Raw genomic sequence first — 24,033 nt, 5'->3', positions numbered from 1 at the left:
AGGTTGAGAGTAGAGATCTTAGCATCAAGTCTAAGAGAAACTACTCGACAACTCATCATACTGAGGGGAATAGTATGGCTAGCCCGATTCAAACGGTAATCGGTAAAGGCACGTCAAACCCGTTGATAGCTGAGGGTTTGCTAAAAAAATCCTAAAAGAAACCAAGTGCGTTTACTTCACCAAAAGCTTCTTCATTCAAAGTATTCCAGACCACACGCAAGCCGGTTTAGGTCCGAAAACTTTGAAGGGGGTCTTGTAGACGGTAAAATATACCTCTGTGAGCCTACGGGAAATTCGCCTGCAAGAAGTCCAAAGTCGAATACGCCTGCAAATCTCAAGGCTGCCAGTACAGCTGGGTATCCGCTACCCCACGTGCTGAGATGGGCCTTCCCATCCCTCTCGACCCGAAGGGAGGGGGCACAATACTCCAAGACCATCAAGCGGCCGCTCACAGTACGCACAGTATGAAGGACTGGATAGGTGTCGAGTCGACCTGAGCATTCATAAATGCGACTTGCATTAGCTGTTTGAGTCAGAAGACGGATCCGCCAGCATTCGGTGAACTGTCCAAACCCACTCGAGTACCAGGGACATGCTTTCCCGCCTCTCTTGGCCTGAAAAGAGAAGACACGATACTCCAGGACCGCCGAATAGCCACCCACAGTACAAGTGACCAGACAGGTGTCAAAGCAGCCTGCACCCTCATAAATGCGACTCACCTCAGTTGTCTAAGCAATGGGCAAAAGCCGCCGACGCTCGGTGGTTGGTCAAATCCACGCAAGCATCCGACAGCCGTTGTCACGCATACGAGGAGGGGCTTTCCCACTCCTACGTAACGTGATGCAGAGCGTAGCTCTTCGAATAACCACTGGTGGTACGAATGGGCAGCAGGATACCTCCGAATAATATATGGTCACATCCCATAATTCAAGGAGCAGTCAAGCTGTCCTTCTTTCATTTAAAAGCCTCTTCCAGCAAACTTTAAAAGAGGTCGAAAAACATGGGGGAAAGCAGTTGAGACCAAGCTGTCCGCATAATCCTTGCGTTACAGCACCACTGTCTAGTTCTGAGCTCCGATCGCCGGTGAACTAAGCAGGTTCAAACTCTTTTGACTCGAGCTTCTACTGTGTACTGAAGCTCTCCAGCAACCTCGATCGAACGGTCTAAGGGAAGCAGACTCGACACGAGCATAGAGCGAAGCGTCCTACAGCCACCTAAAGTCCTCACACAAAACAAAGAGGGGCATTCCCTCTGCTTCTGTTGTAAACATTTGATCATTAGTTTGTAATAAGCCTTCTTATCAATACAAACGAAACTCCATATTCTCGGGAAATCAAATTTACACTCTACAATTATGTATGTATATATGTCTATTTTGACTCATGAACTCTTATTTCTTATGACCAGAGAGATGGCAGGACGTGGTAGACCTTGTACTCGGAGAGCTGGCCAGGCATAGTCACAGCAGACTCTACCTGAGCCACAGCAAGCTCAACCCGAGCCACAGCAGGCACCCCCTGAGCCGCAGTAGGCTCCCCAGTATCTTATAGATCTTATGACTCCCATAGTCACTAGGATGGCAGCAATTGAGGAGCTTTTGGCGAGTCATATCACGCCACCACCACCACCACCAGTAGATCAGCCATAGGAGATACCAGCCGTTCCTATCAGCGAGAGACCCCCAGAGACCACACCTGCAGCTATTCCACTAGTAGTCCCGGATAGAGCAACAGAGCAGGAGGCCTGGCTCCGTATGGTAGAGAGGTACCAAAAGATGAGAGCACCAGCGTTTCAGGGGTCATCAGACCCTCTTGCAGCCTATAAGTGGAAGGAGGATGTGAGTAACATCATCGATATAATTAACGTGGATTTGGTACAAAAGCAGAGATTGACATCCTACAGTCTGAAGGGAGGCGTCGGGAGATGGTATCGACTCCAGTTCAATTAAGAGCACCGAATGACCCTCACATGGGAGGATTTCATATATTTCTTTGATGGATAGTATATTTCTTCTGCAGCACAGACTGGAAAGGAACTTGAGTTGTCCCGGTTGACTCAGAGGGATATGTCAGTGGTAGATTTTGAGAGCAAGTTCATGGAGTTGCTGTACTTCACGGGTATGTGGTAGACAGGAGAGCGCTAGGCTCAGATGTTCCTAGTAGGGCTTCACCCTAATCTTCGCTGATACCTCGTCTCGAGAAAGTTCTATTCAGTTCGAGAGGTAGCTGAGGCCTCCACCTCACAGGAGATTGAGACTGCCATGTTCCAGAAGGATAAGGAAGGGAAGACCAAGGCAGGATAGACCAGAGACAAGGGTAAGAACAAGAGATCTTTTTTGAGACCTCAGCATCAGCATCAGAGCCCTCATAGGAAGGGACCCTAACAGGATCAGAGAGCGCATCAACAGCGCAGGTTTCAGGAAGTTTGCTATAACTAACGTAAGGTCAGACATAAGGCATCGGAGTGCCGCAGCGCACCAGCAAGAGCTCAGCAAGGCAAGGGCCTAAACCAGCAGCAGCAGAGAGTTCAGGGCAGAGGTCAGGGTCAGCAGATGAGGCTAGAGGCACCGCCAGCAGTCTAGAAGATTGAGGGATAGAGTTCAGGAGGTTCCTCAGGGGCAGATAGTCCTATATTCTCCAGCACTAGTAGCAGAGCAGTTTTCAGCCACAGGCAGAGTATATGCGGTAGTACCGCATGATCATGGAGCTAGCGGAGCAGTGATGGAGGGTACGTTCCTTGTGAATTCTTTTCTCGCCCGTATTCTCTTCGATTCGGGAGCTTCTCATTCCTTTGTTTCGTATGTTTTTATGACTAGACTCCAGCTCGTAACTCAGCCTTTAGACACCCCTTTATCAGTTTCTACCCATTTAGGTGAGACATCGCTTCTGGAGAGTGTTTGTAGGAGGTGTACTATCAGTTTAGATGAGTCGGAGTTCGTTGTCAATTTAATAGTGTTGCATATGTCCGAGTTTGATGTTATCCTTGGTATGGATTGGTTGTCTTCCTACCATGTTAGTATTGACTGCTTTGCGAAGATAGTCATTTTGCGTAGGTATATATATATATATATTATATATATATATATATATATATATATATATATATATATATATATATATATATATATATATATATAGAGAGAGAGAGAGAGAGAGAGAGAGAGAGAGAGATTAATGGGTTCCTTGTCATAGGAGGAGATTTCCTCCTATGAAGCCTCTAAAATCACATGATTGAGCGACATTGTGGATGATCCGCTCCGTTGAACTTGAATCTACATATTCTAAAACCCCAACACATCAAGTTGAGGTGAACCCGTCGCTCGTTTTGACCCATCATCCACTCGTATCAATTTTAACGGTTTTGAATGAATAGAACTTTTCACATGACTGCATGGAGGGTCAAACGACGACGGATTCACCCCAAACTTTGGTGTGTTGGGGTTTTAGAATATGTAGATCAAGTTTAATGGAGCGGATGCATCCATAATGTCGCTCAATAATGTGATTTTAGAGGCGTCAAGGGAGGAAATTTCGCCTCCTATGACAAAGATACCCATTAATCTCATATATATATAATATATATATATATATATATATATATATATATATATAATATATAATAATATATATATATATATATATATATGATATATATATAATAATATATATATATATATATATAATATATATATATATATATATTATATATATAGTATATATATAGTATATATATTATATATATATATATAGTATATATATATGCAAACCTGAAACAAACATATTTGACCCGAACCAGGAAACCTAGTCTGACTAGGAAAATAACATTTAGTATTGTAACTTTCTCATCTGACCTAGAAATGAGGTGATTTAAGATTCGTTGGAAGGCTATTGAAGAGACCTAAAACTTTGATCTTTTGAGGTTTTCCAGATTCAAACTATATCGGTGTGTAAAATATATAAACACTTAACTGGTCATTTTTCCATATTTCTCTTCGTGCATGTTTTGTGCATTTGCACTCATATATTCACAAATATACATTAAATTAATCTTAAATCAATTTCTATCATACTCAAACATCAAAATATATTATATTTTCACCATATAACATATTTATTATTATTTTTTATATAATATTCAAATTTTCATGGTTTTACATTTTTATCATAATTGCTCCACTTGGATTTCTCCAATGTAGCCACAATATAAGCACTATCAATAACTTCCCACAAATCAATATATTTATATCTAACAAATATTTTAATTCTAAAACACCGTTGAGCATAAGAAAAATTAATGAATTTAGGAGCAACACTAGGATCATAGCCTAAACAAGATGCACCATTCATATCCATGATATATGTATATGTGAAAGCAAGATACAAATAATCTCAAAACTAGATTAGCACAAAAATTAGAACAATGAACTTTGACTCTAGGCGATTAAGCCTCTAATCAAGAGTACCAAGTTTTGATATCAATTGAAAGTACCCTAGAGCGGGGGGTGAATAGGGTTTATTGTAATCTAATCCGATATTAAAGCCAAATTAAAATTTATTGATAATATTCTAGTAATTATGATATACAACAAGATATATGAGCAATGATATGCAATTAAACTAAGGGTGATATAAACATACAACAATGGCGAAATGAAAATATACAAGAATAAATGCGCCGATGCCAAACACAACCACAAGAAAATGATCACGGAGTTTGGTCCTTCCGACCTACGTCTGTAATAACCACGAATTTTCGATACTAGTTTAAATAAAATTTCCTAGTATTTAAATATTAATTTTTATTTTTTCATAAAGAGTATTTATATTCTTCCTGATTTTCTAAAATTTTCTACGATTTAAAAATCTAGATTATATTTATTTTAATGATTTTACTATTATAAATTAAATTGTTACAGTAAAAGCTTTTAAATTAATATTTGAATATTAATTATTATTATTATTATTAATTATCTTATATTGATTTTTTAGCCTACCCATTCTCTGTATTTCTCTCTAATTTTACTGTATTTTTCTTGAATCCTCTGTATTTTTCTTTAATTTTCTTCTATTTTTCTTAAACCCTAATTCTCTCATATATAAGATCTTTTTCTCTCTCTCCATAGCTCTCTCTCCTCCCTCTCTCTATCATTTCAACCTAGTCGCCAACACCCACTCCTCTTCTCTCTCTCTCTCTCTCTCTCTCTCTCTCTCTCTCTCATACACTTCTCCTCCACCCGACCTCCACCTCCTCCCTACAACCGACGTCTACCACCGCACTACCACCTCCTCCTTTCCCCGCTAACCTCCTCTTCCTCCTCCGTCACCGCTTTCCGCCTTGTTAACCACCCGCCAGTGCCCCGACGCCCACAACCACCCCCTATATGTAAAACCCTGTGAATTTGAATAATATGTGATAAATAATAATAAATATGTTATATGATGATAAATAACATATTTTTATGTTTAATTATGCTAGGGATTGATTTGAGGTTAATCCAATGTGTATGTATGAATATAGGAGTGAAATCATGCACGACATGTACGAGCTTGAATTTGGAAAAATAATCAGTTAAGAGTATTTATGTTTTGTACACAGATATAGTTAAAATTTAGAAAAACTAGATAAAAGTTGTATGTTTCTTCAAAATCTTTCTAACGCATCTTAAATCACCTCATTCTGAGTTTGGATGTAGAAGTTACAGCCAAAACAATAAAGATATACACACAGATTTTTCCCTGATAAGCCGACTTATAAGTCGACTTACGAGCTGTTTCTAGTTTTCTTTTAGGTTTTCGAATCGTATCCATGTTGTTTCAATCCCAGACATATATATACTCGTTCAAACCCTCTTTTGCTACACTTTTTTGTGAGAATACAGCAGTCACCCCTCCTCTCAAACCCTAGCCCTAATTTTTGAGTTTTTGAAAAAGTTTGGAGAAGGATTCACCGAGAGGAAGGTGAGATCTATGTTTGTAGTAAAGGAAGAGGTCTTGCACGCGTGTTGGAAGGATCAACAACGACTTGAGGCAAGATTATCTTCGTCTAAACCCATCCCCATAGTTAAATAACTAGTTTAGACGTTTAATATGATCTTGAATATGTGTTTTCATGCTTTAATCTTAACCTGATGTGTTAAAAGTCGGATTTTTTATTTTAAATCTTAAGCCAATGCTAGATCAGTAGCCTTTTCTTGTTGTTTATGATAGAATCATGATCATGATCATTAGGATTTTATTTAATTTCATTTTAATCTTTTAAACATACGTAACTCATGTGTTAACCCTAGTTTGATGTTTAATTATCTTTTCATGCTAATTAATTATGCTTAAACCTTAGGCCTGTAATTCCTAAATAATCTAAACATGTTTAAACGAATTTTTATATCTCTATTCATATTTATAAATGATCATGCTATGGCAAATCACGTGATATTTCATGTCTTTATTGAAAATCTTGTATAATCATGTTGTTAACCCTAATTAGTTTTAATCCAAATGCTAAATCATGTAATCTGATGATGTTCCGGAGTCCTATGATTGCACCAATGCTAACGTCGGAGTCCTATGATGATGTTCCGGATGAGTGGTCTTAATATATACATTCATTTTTTGAAGAGGGAGGCATTAAAACGTAGCCTAGTCCTCTCCTAGTTTTATGATAATAATCAGGGGGTTTTCCTTCTAGAGTGAAAGATTGAATTGGTGTTCGTCTTCCTTTCCCGAAGTTTAAACATTTTGGGTTATTGAAGTCATAACCCATCTTCTTCATCATACAGGGGGACTTGGACCTATAATGATGGAATTGTGGGATTCCGAGGTCTTCCTCTAAACTCCCATGATTAGGTGCCCCAGGGTTGACTTTTCAAAAATAGATTGGCCTTTGGCCTCTCTTCTTGGTTGGGACTATGAAGAAGGCTCTCTGGGCGTCTTCTATCTCTTCGAATGTAGTGAAAGATGATTTTAGTGGCAGACTAAGTGATGCTTCGATATACAATACATGCTATGGATCTGTTTCTGCGCCTACATCAGGGGATACATCAGACAAGTAAGCCAAGTTAAAATATTTATTAATGTACCACTCACCCTCACTAGATACATTATTGTTGTTGAGCTCATTCTAGCTCATTACATTCAAATCTAATTCCCATAGACATTCTTTCTTAGGTTCAGGCTTGGGTTCGTCGTCAGCTTCGTTGCCGCTATCGGAATTTTCTTTTAGCTGCTCCGGTTCTTGGGAGTCCAGGTAGAAAACTGAATCAGTGTGGTGGTTTTCTACACCCTTGAATGGTTGCCCCTGGGTTATCAGGGTTCTGACTTCTCCCTTATCATTGACATACTTCATCACTTGATAGAGGGTAGACAGGACAATACATATTGCATGAATCCATGGTCATCCCAACAATAGATAATAGGACGTGTCCACATATATAATGTATGTAGCATGTCACTTCTGATCTGAGGTCCCTAATTTGACATTTGATTTTGACCTTGCCATTGGTCGTGTGTTGTTAGCGCTGAAGCCGAAGATAGTAGTCTGTGTTGAGTTCAGCCAGTGCAGAGGAATCCCTAAGAACTACATAACTCTGTATGGCATAATACTAAGGGTGGATCCCAGGTCGACTTGGACACGGTTGATATCTAAAGACCCGATATACCTTGTGTAGTATAAGGATCAGTCATGCTTGTGTTTGATTTGCATATCTTCTTGGGTGAACGATATGCAAGGCAGACTCCTTATAGCTTGTAAGCATTCTGTGCAAGAAGTTCTTTCAGTAGCTTCTGGGATGATAGGAACTTGAGCATTAAAGCTCTCTGTATCCATTGAAGCTTCAATCAGAGCCATTCTCGTGGACTTGGACAGCCTAAAAAGCTCATAAAGAGTGATCCTAGCAGGGATATTAGCCAGTTGCACCATGACGTTGAAGCGGAAGGGAGCGCTTGACCCTCCTGCCTCTGGTTGGAGGAGGTTCTTATTATAACGAACTTCTTTCGGCTTCCCTTTATCGGTTGCCTTTTTGGGGAGGGAATGTCCAGCCTCCTCAGATGGATTTTCTACTTCTTCGGTAGTTTGATCATGCCTCTTCAGATATGTCTTTCCTAACCTAGTGCCTGCTCCCAAATTTGTTCCTTGCTCGGCCGCCAGAGTAATTTTCTCTTCCTCTGAGTCAGTGAGAGGGGCTAGATGTGCATCATCCTCATTCAGAGAGGGCTTAATCATATTATAAGCTTTAGCCTTGTCTTTCTTCTTCTTCCCTAATACCTCGGTCCACTGCCGGTCATCAAGCAAATCAGGATGGACCTACATTATCTCTCATTTTGGAATAGTAAGGGGTACCAATCCTTTGTCCTTTTGACCATGCGGGTCGATGTTTCTCATGTGTAACTCTCCTTAAGGGATAAGAACAACACCATCCGGAGCTGCAACAAGTGGGAAATCTCCGAATTGGATCGATATCATGGTAGTAGACACGGTCTTCTGTTCTGGGCTTAGTTTAAGTACTTCGGCATCAATCAAAGCTTGTAAGATATCCTTGAAGATATAACACATCTTCATTAGATGTCCCAGTATTCTATGGTATAGTTACTAGTTAGGGTCTTCTACCTTCCCCGATTCTTCAGGTTTCTTAACTTCAAGAAGCTTCAACTTGTTATTTTTCTAAAGTAGCTTGAAAAGAGTGATCACATGATCCTCTTTAAAAGAGTACTGCTTGGGTGTTCTTAGTTAGCTCGATGCCTTGCCTTGCTTAGCAGGTGGCACTCGAGTGTTAGCCTCAGCGGCCAGAATATATTTCCCCTTTGATCGGGGAGTATTATTTTGGCCACATTGCGTCGGTTGTCTTTGCTTGCCTTCCTCTTCAGCTTTAACCCTAGCGACAATTTCCTCAACTTGTTCACCTTGAGAGACTAGTTGCTTCCATGAACGGTATCCTGTGACCCCCATCTGAGCTAAGAGACTGGTCTGTAAGTTGTGTCGACAGGTTTCCACAAGAGTTACCTGCATCATACCAGTTAGGCATCGGAGAGCCATGCTTTAAAATATTTTAATGAAGACTTTTATGGGTTCCCCTCTCCTTTGCTTGGTGGCTAGAAGAGAAGGGACTAAAACTTCTGAGTCGTCTTCGAAGAATCTGGCCATAAATAGTCTCTCTAGGTCTGGCCACTTCTGGATAGATCCCGAAGGCAGTTTCATGAATCATTCAAAGGCAATCCCCTTGAGGGTGCCAACGAACAAACGAGTTAGCACTGTGTCATTTGCTATCACATTTCCAGTCTGCGACTTGAAGTAATAGATATGACGATTGGGGGATCCCGTGCCATCAAAATCCTGTAGGGTCGGGACCTTGAACTTTGGTGGATACGGGGCAGCATCTCATTCGACAGGATAGGGCCTAACAATCCCTTCCTCTTGGAGTTCGTTTTTATTTGTAATGGCATTGAGGCGGGCTTCCAATTCCTCTATTTTAGTAGATTGAGGGTTTTGCTCATTCTCAGTCTCCTTTTCTTTTTCAGAGGATGATTCTACGTAATGAGTTTCTTGCTCAGTAGTCTTATTCGATCTTTGTTTCCCCTTTAATATGGACGATCCCCCTTTTCGGGAGGATTCCGGCCGAGTTTGTGACTCAACTTTCTAGAAATTGGCTCTATATGTAATGAACTGTGTCATCATATCCTGAAGTTGATTAATGGTTTCCTGCTGTGCTTAGAGCATGGCTTGCTGCACATCAATCCTCTTTCAGAGATCTTCGGAATTATCTGCCATATAGGTGGGGCTCTCATGTTCTGTGGAGGAGCTAGAGGATTGAGATTCTGCGATAGCTAAATGTTCCTCATTAGACTTCATCCCTCTATCTAGTCTTCAGTAGTTAACAGGGAGTATGACTCCTTTTCACATCTGAGTACATCGAAACATTCCATCATATTCGTTCAAAGCCTCTTTCAAACCATGGGGTTGATCCTCCACTGACTCATCGGAGCTAGGGATTGGTGACCTCTTCATTCTGATCACATTAGAAGTGGTTCCAAGGTATTCATCCTCTGAAGCCTTCTTCCTATAGGAATGTTGTCGCTTGTATGGCCTCGACGAGGTGACATATGTTAATCGGTCGAACACCAATGGCTTGGTCGCATGTGAACAGCACTAGCATCCTGAGAGGACCATGGAAATCAATCGTTCATATTGACATGAATGCGTGACTGGTTGAACGCGACGGCTCACATTGCGTTTAACATTAGAAATACAAGGGTCACATTTTAACATTAAAACACAGGGGTTGCGTGGAGGAGAGGAAACACAAAGGTTATGTTTTAGTTGAACTATGTGGAGCTGATGCTCACGTTCAACGCAGAGCTGGCCTCTGCACTCAGGCTTAGCAATGCGAGGGTCATGCTCTGCATGGTCACGAGATCTACGCTCCGACTGGGTAATGCAGACTTGAGGTCTGTGTTCAATGCAGTCTTAAGGTCTATGTTTTGATTGTAAAACACGCCACTGAGGGCAGTGTTCGGTCTGGCTTCAGCAAAGCTTGTGTTTGGGCACACAAACGTGAAGCTCGAGCTTTGAAATAGAAACGCGAAGCTCAGGGCTACGTTTGGCCTCACAAATGCAAGGTTCCCGTTGATTGGAGAATCGGCTTTCTTGGAGTTATGCTCGTCGATGGGATCTTCTTCTTCGATAAGCGACGTTCTTCTTTGTCTGTCTTAAGGATTTTACAGCGACATCTTCCTCCGTAGATATCAATTTCACCGCTTCAATGGGCATTTACAACCCAATACCCGTTGTTTAGGCATGGATGTAGGATCTTCAACTCGATTGACGAGTTACATTGGAGCTAAGTATTCTCCTTCGGAGAAGGGGCTGTCTGAACAGTCCAACCTAAGAGAAAGACTCTCCTTTAGTAGGTCAGCGATGGGTGGAGCTTTAGTCTCTTTAGAGACTTTACGGGCCTTACGCATAGCCTTAGGACTAAAGGATCCAGAGGAGAGAAACTACTCATACTTGGTTTGGTCAAACTCCACGGTTAGAGCTTCAACAATAGTCCTGATGAGTTGGGTGTCGGATTATGCCACTACTTCTTCATCGATGAAAGAGCATATCCCCAACGGAGTCGTCATCTTTTGTGTGTACGAGAAATTGTGAGAAATCTGAGGATGAAGTTGGTATTAATCTCCCTAACTAATTTAGGAAAAGAATGAATATAATCTCTCACAATAATCTCTCTCTAACAACTTAGAAAAATAAATTGCAATCTTCTCGATCAGTTTTCCGATTTACAAAAGAGGGAAGGATGAAACCCTCCCTTTGTTTAAAGTAGGGTTCTTCTTTGTGGCGATGGGAGATTGAATATTGTATCACGTTGACAATCCGAGCACTTTAACTTCGTGGGGATCAGTCTTCTTTCCTTGATTTGATGTCTTGAGAGAACTTGCAAGGCAAGTTTGAAACTCTTCATGAATTTTGGGAACTCTCTGTAAGGGAGCTAAAACTTGCAACCTAAGTTTGGAACTCTTCACGAGTTTGGGGGACTCGCTAGGCAAGTTATGAACTCTAGGCGATTTTGAAGGGAACTTGTTGAACAAGTTGGGAACTCTAGCCGAGTTTGAACTCCAAAGAAGAGTTGATTTTTTAGAGAGAAGATGAACCTCCAAGAGTACTAACCGAAATGGGTTTAAAGACCAAGCCAAGAACTCCAGGAAGACTCTCCAAGAAGAACTTCTCCTTCTCTCTCTTCTATTGTCTGCTGCCTCCTCTCTCTTGCCTCTCTTTCTTCTTTTTTTTTGGCCCACTCATTTCTTGCTGGAGATCCAGCCATATATATAGGGCAATCAGGGGGGGTAAGACACCCCTTAACTGGCCCTTAACTGTACCTATACCTTGACAGGATAGTTTTAAAAACTGTTCCTGAGTCAAAATGTAGGGGCCACGTTCTAGAGAAAAGGACACGAGGTGAACCCTACATTTGGGATCTGGAACGTGGGGCAAGCCCTGCATTTGGGATGTGGAACATGGGGCGAGCCTTGCGTTTGGGATGTGCAATGTGGGGCGAGGCCTGTGTTTAGGATTGGAAGCGCAGGGTGACCCCTACGTTTGACCTCGGCAACGCGGGGTGAACCCTATGTTTTGCCTTGGAAGCGTAGGGTGACCCCTGCGTTTGATCTTGGCAACATGGGGTAACCCCTGCGTTTTGAGCTTTTGGGACGCGGAAGAGGGCTTCCGTGTTTGGATTTGTAGAGATCGTCAATTGTAATCTCTTTTCTTTGACTTTCGTGCAGATTTCCATCTTGTAATCTTTACACTTGGCCCTTGTGGTATGTGAGAGTCGTCAATTTATAACTCTCGTACGTTGCTGTGAAAGTCTTCACATTATAACTTTCATCGACTGTTACGAAGGTTGTCAGATTATAACTTCCGCTTGTTGATGTGAAGGATGTCATATTGTGTCTTTTATCATCTGTTGTTTTGTAGGGATCGGCTATTTACAATAATTTTTAGACAGCCTACATGGTGTTAATTAAGGGGTTGGCCGAGTAATACCATCTATTGAGTCAGGGCTACGCAAGTTGTTGGCCAATCAAGTCGGCAATGTTAAGGCGGAGGTTATCTTGGTCTTGTATTAGTCTAGTTAGGTATAGTGTAAGACACGTGTCAACTTATTTATGGAGAATAATATTTAGTAATTTATGGGTTGTAACATTATGCTTGATTCTTCTACATTTAGAACCCCGTCTACAACCAGCGAAAGAGCAAGGATACAATCAGGTTGACATATTTATACATTAACTAATTTTATTATATAATTTCTAAATGTTAAAATTTAATAAATAAAAATATTTTACAATTTGTAAAGATGGACAAAGAACCAACTATTTCAAAATTTGAAGAAGAGGATTAAGATGGAGAAAAAATGATTGAAAATTATTGGAGTTTTTCTTAATAATTTGCTTATTACATCCTACGATTGGTTGATTGATTAAGAACTTTTTTGATGATGCATCATTTGTGCAATATCATTTGTTTAAATATTAAACTGTCTTATATCTTAATTTCATTTACATTTCATTTAGATATATTTTGATTATCTTTATTTTATTCATTTTATTTAAAAAAATTACTTTAAGTAATCTTAATTTTAATTATAATTTTATATAAGTTGTTCAATATCATTATTTCCCGCTCCAGATATATTCTCTAACTTCAATGGTGGTGGAGGGAGGGTGGGGTTCACGTGCGTCGAAGGGGGTTGAGTCATTAAATCTTTTAAAGTATGTTCAAATATGCGTGATTACAAAGATCATATAAATTCGTAAGTACTTTCTATAAGACACTTTGGGCAAAGGGAACTAAACATGACAAAATATAGATGAATTGCAATAAGACTGTGCTTAGCATGGACCAAAAGACTAGTAAAATTGGAAGAGAAGAAGAAGAAGAAGAAAGTTCCGATCAAACATTAACATGTGTTAATGCAGAAATACTAAACTCACACTGATCGAAGTACGTAATTCGCGCATTCTCCTCCACCAATAATCATTTAACTAAACATATTGCAATTTCCTTCTTAAGTAAAAAGCAAAAGGAAGGATAAGAAAAAAAATGGAATATCTTAAGCAAACATATATATGTCCACATAAAAAAGCCAAGAGGCATAAATGCAAGACATCCACTATCTATATAACACCCATTCCCCACACGAAATAGCCACAGTAGCAACCATGGTTTCTACTTCCATACTCCCCAAGGTTTGTTCTTCTCTTTCTTAGCAGAATTATGCTAATGAACATTCTATCTACATATTTTCCTAATGTTCTCCCTTTCAGTCTGCAGACATAGCCAATGAGTTGAAGGGGGCGACTCCTCGTGCTGCAAAATGGTGGTTTGCAACCTTCCACAGCGTCACTGCCATGGTTGGCGCAGGCGTGCTGAGCCTACCCTACGCCATGGCTCACTTAGGATGGTAAATAAAAATTTCATACTGTATCCTATATCTCTGCAGACAGATTGAGCATCATTAAAAAAATTATATAGAATATTCTCTGTTGAAAATCTAATAGAGAGGAAGCAGAACAACGTATGTGGTTCAGCCTGGATTTTAAAGTTGGCAATTTTGTTGATATAGTGTTTTGTTTGTAGTCATAATTCACTGATTACATTGATCCCGTATTAACTGGTAGTGAAACATGCATGAAGAATGTTCTTTTACGCAACTACACTTTTTTAAATTCATTTTAAATGTGCATCTGATGAGATCTTAATCTGATTGCTTTGATATCATGATATAGGGGACCAGGGTCAGTAGCACTGATACTGTCCTGGTCCATCACTCTTTACACCATATGGCTGATGATCGAGCTGCACGAGTGCATCCCAGGGAGGCGGTTCGACCGGTACAGGGACCTCGGACAGCATGCCTTTGGGCCTAGGCTGGGGCTGTGGGTGGTTATACCACAGCAACTTATAGTTCAGGTCGGGTGCGATGTGGTTTATATGGTGACCGGAGGAAAGTGCCTGCAGCAGTTCTTTGAGATTCTACTTCCACACTGGAATAAGCTCAGGCAGTCATATTGGATCTGTATATTTGCATCATTTCAGTTCTTTCTGTCGCAGTTTCCTGATCTTAATTCCATAGCCGGAGTGTCCCTGGCTGCGGCTATTATGTCTTTGAGGTAACTGTAACTTGATTTTTCCCCCCTTCCCTTAGCTGTCCCACCGAAGGAGCTAGCAAGAAGATGTGCACAAATCTGGTGCAGATAACTTCTAAATAAATTTCAAAGGGTAAACAAAGACTAAATTTCTTCTCTCTGAGTATTTAAGATCTAATTTTTAGTGATCTTCCAAGGCTTTAAAATTAATTCAATAAGTAAATATTCAGTTCTAAATAGCGCAGATTTTTGGGCCAAAATGAAGGAGATATTAGTTTTCTCTAAAATTGACAGCAGGCATGAGTTAGCTCCCCTTGAGAAAGTTAATAATCTAAAAAAATTCTATGCTTAAGAGTTATTATAAAATATTTAATTAACTTTCATTACAACTTTGGAATATTTTAACATCGATTTCAGGACTAAATAGTACGTTATAATCATCTAAATGAGTTACCTACAGTAACTTATGGATCTCTTTAACTTTGAAAAGCACTGAAATAACCAGCTTATAAATTACACTAGAATTTCTTCAATACAGACAACACTAATAGATTTTCTATTTCATAATTATAGAACAAAATTGAGCTTATGAGAACCATTTCTGATTCACTTTTTTCTACAGTTACTGCACCATATCCTGGGTGGCCTGCCTCAGCCGAGGTCCAGTCCGAGACGTGAGCTACAGTTACCAGCAATCATCTCCATCAAACTCCACGTTCAGGGTCTTCAGCGCTCTCGGCCAAGTAGCCTTCGCCTATGCAGGCCACGGTGTCATCCTCGAGATCCAGGCCACTATTCCTTCATCAGCATCGAAACCATCGAAAGTTCCCATGTGGAAAGGGACGGTGATCGCGTACTTCATCACTGCCTTTTGTTACTTCCCGGTGGCGCTGATCGGGTACTGGACATTTGGTAGAGATGTGGATGATAATGTGCTCGTGTCGCTAAAGCAACCGCAGTGGCTTATTGCTGCCGCTAATCTTATGGTCGTCGTCCATGTTATTGGAAGCTACCAAGTAAGATTACCTGCTCCTACCAGTTCCAACTAGTAGTTTGTAGTGGCTTTTTTAATTAAATTTACCCCAAATTATGCACTTACATTTTTCCTGTTAGTTTCAAATAATTGAAGTGGTACTAACTTTTACTTAAATAAGCACTATACTGTTAGGATTCGATTCGGAACCTCTTCACTATTAGTAGAGAGACCATAAATATTTTACAGAATTATTAGGAATTGGAACATAAATATTTTACTGAATTTTGTAGCCGCTAATATGGATACAAAAAAAATGCTTTTAACATGGAAATTACAAATAATCGCCTCTTTAGTTTGATGGGTTTAGCTGCAAACTTGTGTGTATTAGGATGTAGATGTAAAGTTTCAGGTTAATTATTACTAATTCCATTATGTATACATATATGTAAATTATACAAACAGGTGGCTGATCAGGTTATGGATAGCCTTATCTTCTAATATGCCACTAGAAACATACCATAATGACAGGATTGCTAAAATAGATGGTAGATAATGCATATGATGTTTCAGCTGTCATAGTTGGTTCCGAAACTTGCCTGTCACTTTTAATTATCTTCCTTCTTCCTCTAGGACTTAACTAACCAGATACTTAATCTATCTTAAGAATGTTGTGCGCAGAAGACACTAATCGTTGTGCTTCGAGGAACCAAACCAAACACCGAGAGAGAAGACCAAACAAACTAAAATAACGGCACAAACACTAACAACCAATTTTACGTGATTCGGCAAGTTATCTACGTCCACGGGGCAAGCTGGGGATGAGTTTTCACTAATAGAGAAGGAGAGTACAAACTGAGATTACAAATCACTCAAAACAAACCAACTAATTTCACCAACAAAGCTCTCAATCTCTCAAACAATAACCCTAACCAATAGCTCCGAAATATCTCTCTTTTCTATGCTTAAAACAAACCCTTGACTGCTCCAAAAAAACACTAAAACATATGTTTGAATTTATATCAAACAGCAAACCCAAACCAAACAGAAAAACGAAATCAGGCCCAAACCCGAATAGCGATCGACCGCAATTGACGCCGTGGTCGACCGGACAGAACAACAGAACCCAAAATTCAATTATAGTGTCTGACAGTCGATCGCCAAAATCACTGCAGTCGACCGGCCAAAAATCCAGAATCTGTACTAAGTCGTGCACGTTGTCGGTCGATCATGCCAAAGCTCGCGGTCGACCGGAGAGCATCCGAATGTCTGTCAGCTCCATTTTTCCTAATCTTCTCCAATGTTTTCGTCGTTTCTATAATTCTCCACCTCGGCAAAGTTTCCCAAAACTGAGCCGACACTAACCAAACCAAATGTCCCACTTATTGGGTCAAGTACGAAGTGAAATAAATTCACGGCAACGGACTCAATCCACAAGTCGAGACCCTAATGAGAATGTGATCACTCTCCAAAAGTCGGTATCAACTCACGAAATCGGTTGTACCATAAAATGACTGCCTATGTATCCTCTTGCCTAAGGAATCAAACCTTCACGTAGTTCCCCAAATGGCCTCCAAAGACCCTCAATCCAGTAGAAGAGTTCCCAACTCTTAATCAACAAATCTGCGGTTGATAGCTCTCCCAATGGCCCCAAAGTGAAACAAACCAAATACCTCCACCTAAGGTGAACCAACAGTCATATCCAAATCCAAACTATGTCCACCAGCTACACTCGAATCAACCAACTCATCATCTGCATCCACATTAATATGATCCCCAAACTGTGTCACCTCAGTTGGAATCCCAAACGATGCATTATGATCTGGAGTATTGGAGTAATCTCCACCCAACGTAGAGTAGCATCATTCTCCACCTGTTGTGATATCCCAACGATCTGATCAACACTCTCCACCTCTCGAGAGTCAAATGTGATATACCTGCTCAGAATAAAATTAGAAACCAATACTTGATAATCAAACACGCCTCCGATTCTAAATGTGCACTCGGATCAAATCTCACATCCTTGATGTAACTATATGTTTGGCGACCAAACATTCGAAGCAACCCAATATATGAAGTAGCTCTACCAGATCCAAAATCTCTAAACACAGCAGTCCACAACCTATGACTAAGATGATCCAAATATATCGAAGTCCGGACACCAAAACCAATGTTCGACATCAAATATCGATCCTCCTCCAGTAAGAAACTACCCATCAAAACTTCCATCGCATCTCGTTGCCCCAATGTTTCCTCTCCAATGAAGTGTCTCAAACTGCCATGAACTCGGTACAAATGCAGAAAAGAACCCGTACTAAAAACAAAACATCATGTTACATTTTCGCCAATACACTTCATCCACCTGTTGTTGACTTCTAGGACTTCATACCAATGAGACTTGGTTGCAACCCATAAATACCTAAGACAGTCCCCAACATAGGAAACCAAATACCGATTACCTCCCAATGATGCCTCCTTAGAAGGCCCCCAAATGCCTGAATGAACACCACCTAGAAGACCCCTCGCTCGGTGAATAGAAGTGCCAAACTCCACTTCGGTCTCCTTGCTCATACTAATGTGCTCATAGGACTTCAATCTGCAGGTCAAGGCACTCATCAACAATCCATGCACGGTATCAATACTCGAATATCCCAGCCTCAAATCCTTCTTTCTCAGCCGTCTTCCACAAAGAACCAACAAACCAATGCGGAACAAACTGAAAGAAAATAGATCTAAACTACGAGAAAGGTAGATTTTTACCTCCAACTGAAACCCTAACAAAGGCCTCCAAAAGATCTCACCCCCACACGATGGAAAACAAGATCCACAATAGTCAAAATCCCACCATTACCACCAACTGAAACCCTAGACGAGCTTCCAAAGTGATCTACTCCTCTACCTAATACCCAAGCGTAGTCTGGGCTCTAGTAACACTTGTTGTGCGCGGAAGCCACCAATCGTTGTGCTTTGAGGAACCAAACCAAACGTTGAGAGAGAAGACCAAACAAACTAAAGTAATGACACAAACACTAACAACCAATTTTACGTGGTTTGGCAAGTTACCTACGTCCACTGGGTAAGCAGGGGATGAGTTTTCACTAATAGAAAAGGAGAGTAAAAACTGAGATTACAAATCACTCAAAACAAACCAACTAATCTCACCAACAAAGCTCTCAATCTCTCAAACAATAACCCTCCGAAAGATCTCTCTTTCTGTGCTCAAAACAAACCCTTGACTGCTCCAAAGAAACCCTAAAACGTGTGTTTGAATTTATATCAAACAACAAACCCAAACCAAACAATTACAGAATTTGTACTAAGTCGTGCATGATGCCGGTCGACTGTGCCAAAGCTCGCGGTCGACCGGAGAGTACACGAATGTCTGTCAGCTCCATTTTTCCTTATCTTCTCCAATGTTTTCGTCATTTCTACAAAGAAATCACTATCTCTAATTATTTTTCGATTTTAGATCTTTTCCGGGTCATTTTGACAGCAAAGTGACTACTTTCTGCATTATAATAGTTCAGTAATTTTTAGATGGTTGTCATTTATTCCAGTATAACTAATATTATTATCGCATAAAAGTTTCATTTCTCACTCTAAGATAAATCATAACCGTCTAAGTGATTTCAGTTTTCTTGCTGACTCAATGAAGTTATATTCGTATGATGCACATATTTAAATAATTATTTGTACTGTGATAAATCTCAGCCTATAAATGCAAACAATATTATCTGCAGGTTTATGCAATGCCAGTATTTGACACTATTGAGACGATATTGATAACAAGACTAAAAGCTTCTCGTGGAATTGCTCTGCGTTTAGTAGCCCGATCTGCTTATGTCGGTAAGAATTGTTATTATTGTTTTCCTATTGTTATGTGACATTAATAGGCTGTTGTAGTTGTTAAGAATTGTAATTATTGTTTTCTTATTGTTATGCGACTTTAATATGTTTGTTGTAAACTTTATCGTGTAATTTCAGCTATGACCCTATTTGTCGGCGTTACATTTCCTTTCTTCGCGGATCTTTTGGGTTTCTTTGGAGGCTTTGGATTCACACCAACTTCCTACTTTGTAAGTTTAGTACTTAAATATTGTTCACGAAGACAGACAAATCATTTAGATAGTTATTTTTATTTAACGGGTTAAAGATCACTTTATCCAGGGAGTTTAAATTAATAAATTTGTTAATTAACAATATGTACTAGACTTTTTATTTAATGTGAACAGAACTTCTGACTAAGACCATCTCCAATGGCAAGGCAAATATTGCCTTTCTCTCTCCTTCCACCTCACTTTATTCTCTCTCCACATCACTTTCCTTTTTCCAATTGCCTTTCAACTCCACAACAACTAGTTTTTCAAAAGTTTTTCACTTTATCTTTCCTCCACATCACTCAACCATATACCCCACCATATTTATTCATCCTATTATTCTTATTTTTTATACATTTTAATCGTTATTATATTTACTAATATATTTATAATTATAAAATTTAATTTTTATTATGTAATAAATAATATGTATTTTTTAATAATTTATAATTTTCAAAAAACTTAATTTTTAATGCAATAAATAATATATTAATTTTATAAAAGAAAACAACACACTATTATTAATGTAGTGGTGAACCAAACATACATAATTTATTGAAAACGTACAAGAAAAAATACACCAAACATACATAGTTTATTGAAACATGCAAGAAAAAACACACCAAACATTGAAAGTTTTTGACATTTCTATTCGAAGGTTGCTCCAAATTTTTGCCAAATGTGCTTGACGAGATCCTTTTTCAACTGAATGTGTTTGGCCCTATCATGGAAGAGAGTTGTTTCCAGGAACTGGTTGATAGCCATATGGCATATAAGGATGATTATACGGGTATTGCATTCCATAAATTGGTGGCATCATATTAGGATTTTGATAGCCATATGGCATGTAAGGATGATTTTCAGGCCGTTGTGTATTTGGATTTTGAGGTTGCATATTCGGATTTTGAGATTGGTTTGGATAGTTGTAATTTGGGAGAAAGTTTAAGTTAACTGTGTTAGTCTAAGGTGTAGACCCAAAGTTCGAGATGAAAGCTAGAATCAAAAGCTCAGAAAAACACGCAGACAGATCGGTGGTCGACCGGGTCGGTCGACCGAAAACGTGCACAGGAGCAAAGGAGGGCTTGGATCAGGTCGCGGTCGACCGGCCCGGTCGACCGTCGACCGCAAACGTGCACAGGAGCAAAGGAGGGCTTGGCGACCGGCCCGGTCGACCGCCAAACCCTGTAGGAGAAAACTGCTCTCGGGTTTTGCATCGGTCGACCGGGCCGGTCGACCGACAATGTTTCTGGAATCTGATCGGTCGATCGCGCCGGTCGACCGGACGTAGTTTTGGCAGTTTCCTGTTCTGTTTAGGAATCTGTTTCAACCAGGATTCTATATATACCCCAAACGATTTTAGGGTTTGTACTACATCAAAAAGAGAGTTTTTAACTGCAAAGTGAGAGAGAATCTCAGAGAGATTAACCCCTTGTTTGAGAGCTTGTATTTTCTTCTTTAATTAATAAAGAGATTGTGTGGTGTGGCTCCCGAGGACGTAGGCACGTCGCCGAACCTCGTTAAATCTGTGTGTTCATCTCCCTTACTGTTTTCTACAAGTTAAATCTTCATTTGTGGTTTTATTCCTACTTTCCTACTTTCAACACAAGGTCCGGAAGGGCAAGGGTTCGATTGATTGTTTCGAATCCCCAACAACTGGTATCAGAGCTTCGTTCAGTAATTTGTGTGAAAGCCATGGCAGAGGAAAGCAAATCAAAGATTGAGAAGTTCGAAGAGCTTCGTTCAGTAATTTGTGTGAAAGCCATGGCAGAGGAAAGCAAATCAAAGATTGAGAAGTTCGATGGATCAGATTTCGCCTACTGGAAGTCGCAGATGGAGGACTATCTGTACCAGAAGGACTTGTATTGCCCGCTGTTGGGCAAGGAAAAGGGAAAGAAGAAAGAGGAGTCAGATGGTGATTGGGAGGTACTGGATAGGAAGGCCCTAGGGCAAATCCGGTTATCGCTCGCCAAATCAATAGCCCACAATATTCTGAAGGAGAAGACGACGGCGGGGCTTATGGAAGCGCTCGCGAAGATGTACGAGCAACCGTCGGCAGCAAACAAGGTGCATCTAGTCAAAACTCTTTTCAACCTCAAGATGGCAGAAGGACGGTCCTTCACGATGCACCTCAGCGAGTTCAACACGATTGTTGATCAACTTATCTCCGTGGACATCACGTTCGATGACGAAGTGCAGGCCCTTCTACTACTATCGCAGTTGCCGGATAGTTGGGCAGGTTGTGTGACGGCAATCAGCAATTCGGCGGGGAAAGAGAAGTTGAAGCTGAATGAGGTTGTTAGCATGATTCTATCCGAGGAGGTTAGAAGGAAATCGTCCGAATCAGAAGGTTCAGGTTCAGCCCTAAGTTTCGAGCAGAGAGGCAGAAGCCAGAAGAAAGGGAACCAGAACAGGAATCGGTCGAAATCAGTGAAGAAGAGGCCGAACTCGAAGGTTAGGTCTATCAAAGGGAAGTGTTGGAACTGCGGCCAGGAGGGCCATATGTCTTCGGTCTGTAAAGCACCAAAGAAGGATGCGGGTGAGCAGGAGGCTCATATCGTGCAGGATGCCTTGATCCTTGCTATGGATAGCGATTCTGATTCTTGGGTCATCGACTCAGGAGCTTCTTTCCACGCCACTGCTAATAGGAAACTACTTCAGAACTATGTAGCAGGGGACTTTGGTAAAGTATATTTGGGGGATAATGAACCTTGTAATATTGTTGGAAAGGGCGACGTTCAGATACAGATAAAGGGCTCTAAGTGGAATTTGAAGAACGTGAGACACGTGCCGAAGCTGAAGAGGAATCTTGTTTCGGTGGGACACCTTGGAGCAGAAGGCTACATTTCGACATTCACCGGGGATTCGTGGAGGATCTCCAACGGTACGATGGTTGTTGTCCGAGGCAATAAAACGGGAACTCTCTACCTCACTTCACATGCGAGTGACACCCTCGTAATTGCAGCTGGCAAGGAGAGTACAGATCTGTAGCACAATAGGCTGGGGCACATGAGCGAGAAGGGGATGAAAATTCTACATTCACAAGGAAAGCTAACTGGGATCGACACCGTGGAAGTCGGGGTTTGTGAAGACTGCATCTTTGGGAAGCAAAAGAGGGTTAGTTTCCAGAAGGGTGGAAGGCCACCTAAGGCTCAGAAGCTAGAGTTGATTCATACAGATGTATGGGGCCCAGCCAGTGTGTCTTCTTTTGGCGGTTCGAGATACTACGTCACCTTTATCGACGATCACTCGAGGAAGGTGTGGGTTTACTTCATGAAGCACAAGTCAGAGGTGTTCGAGATCTTCAAGAAGTGGAAGGCCATGGTCGAGAACGAGACAGATCTGAAGGTGAAGTGCTTGAGATCAGATAATGGTGGAGAATACGAGCTGGAGGAGTTCAAGAGGTTCTGTGCTACGAATGGGATTCGCTTAGAGAGGACTACTCCAGGGACGCCGCAGCAGAACGGCATTGCAGAGAGGATGAACAGGACCTTAACAGAGCGTGCGCGGAGCATGCGATTACATGCAGGTCTACCTAAGACATTTTGGGCGGATGCGGTACATACGGCAACATACCTTATTAATCACGGGCCATCAGTTCCATTAGATTTTGGGATTCCAGAGGAGGTTTGGAGTGGAAAGAAGATAAATCTCTCACACTTGCGGGTATTTGGTTGCGTGGCTTATGTTCATATCAGTGACCATGTCAGGGACAAGCTAGAAGCTAAGTCACAGAAGTGCACATTCATTGGATACGGCATTGATGAGTTCGGGTATCGCCTTTGGGATGAGAAGAACAGGAAGATCATCAGGAGCCGGGATGTGATATTCAATGAGGAGGTGATGTACAAGGACAGGAACAATGCCAAGGATAGCCAAAGCAGTGGGAGCAGCACTACGGATACAGGTGGATCCGAGTACATGGATATAGAGGAACTTCCAGATAGGGGTGATGATGTTTGTTCTGACCGTAGAACGGAGGAGGCTCCAGGTGCAGAAGAAACTACCCAGGGCGTGGAGCTTAGGAGGTCATCCAGGGTACCCAAACCAAATCCCAGATATCTTTCATCTCTTGACTATTTATTGTTGACAGATAGCGGTGAGCCGGAATGCTATGAAGAGGCAATGCAAGTGAGTGAATCTCAGCAGTGGGAGCATGCGATGCAGGAGGAGATGGATTCTCTACTCACTAATGAGACATGAGAGTTAGCCCAGCTACCTGCACAGAAGAAAGCCTTGCATAATAAATGGGTCTACCGGGTCAAGCAGAAGAGTGATGGAAGCAAGAGATTCAATGCCAGATTAGTAGTGAAAGGGTTTCAACAGCGGG

At 40.9% G+C, this 24,033-nt stretch overlaps 1 protein-coding gene across 1 annotated transcript in view; it reads left to right on the top strand.

Moving 5' to 3' along the window:
- Positions 13,664–24,033, top strand: part of LOC109845526 (lysine histidine transporter-like 6) — a 34,986-nt gene continuing 24,616 nt past the window's right edge. Inside the window, exons 1-6 of the mRNA XM_020414779.1 lie at positions 13,664–13,736; positions 13,815–13,951; positions 14,277–14,660; positions 15,259–15,652; positions 19,350–19,455; positions 19,594–19,685. Of these exons, the coding sequence (XP_020270368.1) occupies positions 13,710–13,736; positions 13,815–13,951; positions 14,277–14,660; positions 15,259–15,652; positions 19,350–19,455; positions 19,594–19,685 (1,140 nt within the window). The 5' untranslated portion in view covers positions 13,664–13,709. The remainder of the gene's footprint in view (positions 13,737–13,814; positions 13,952–14,276; positions 14,661–15,258; positions 15,653–19,349; positions 19,456–19,593; positions 19,686–24,033) is intronic.

The sequence above is a fragment of the Asparagus officinalis genome, chromosome 6 (assembly GCF_001876935.1).
Source record: "Asparagus officinalis chromosome 6, Aspof.V1, whole genome shotgun sequence".
NCBI classification, from domain to species: Eukaryota; Viridiplantae; Streptophyta; class Magnoliopsida; order Asparagales; family Asparagaceae; genus Asparagus; species Asparagus officinalis.
Note: the sequence above shows the minus strand (reverse complement) of the source record. Positions and strands in the feature narration are given on the sequence as shown.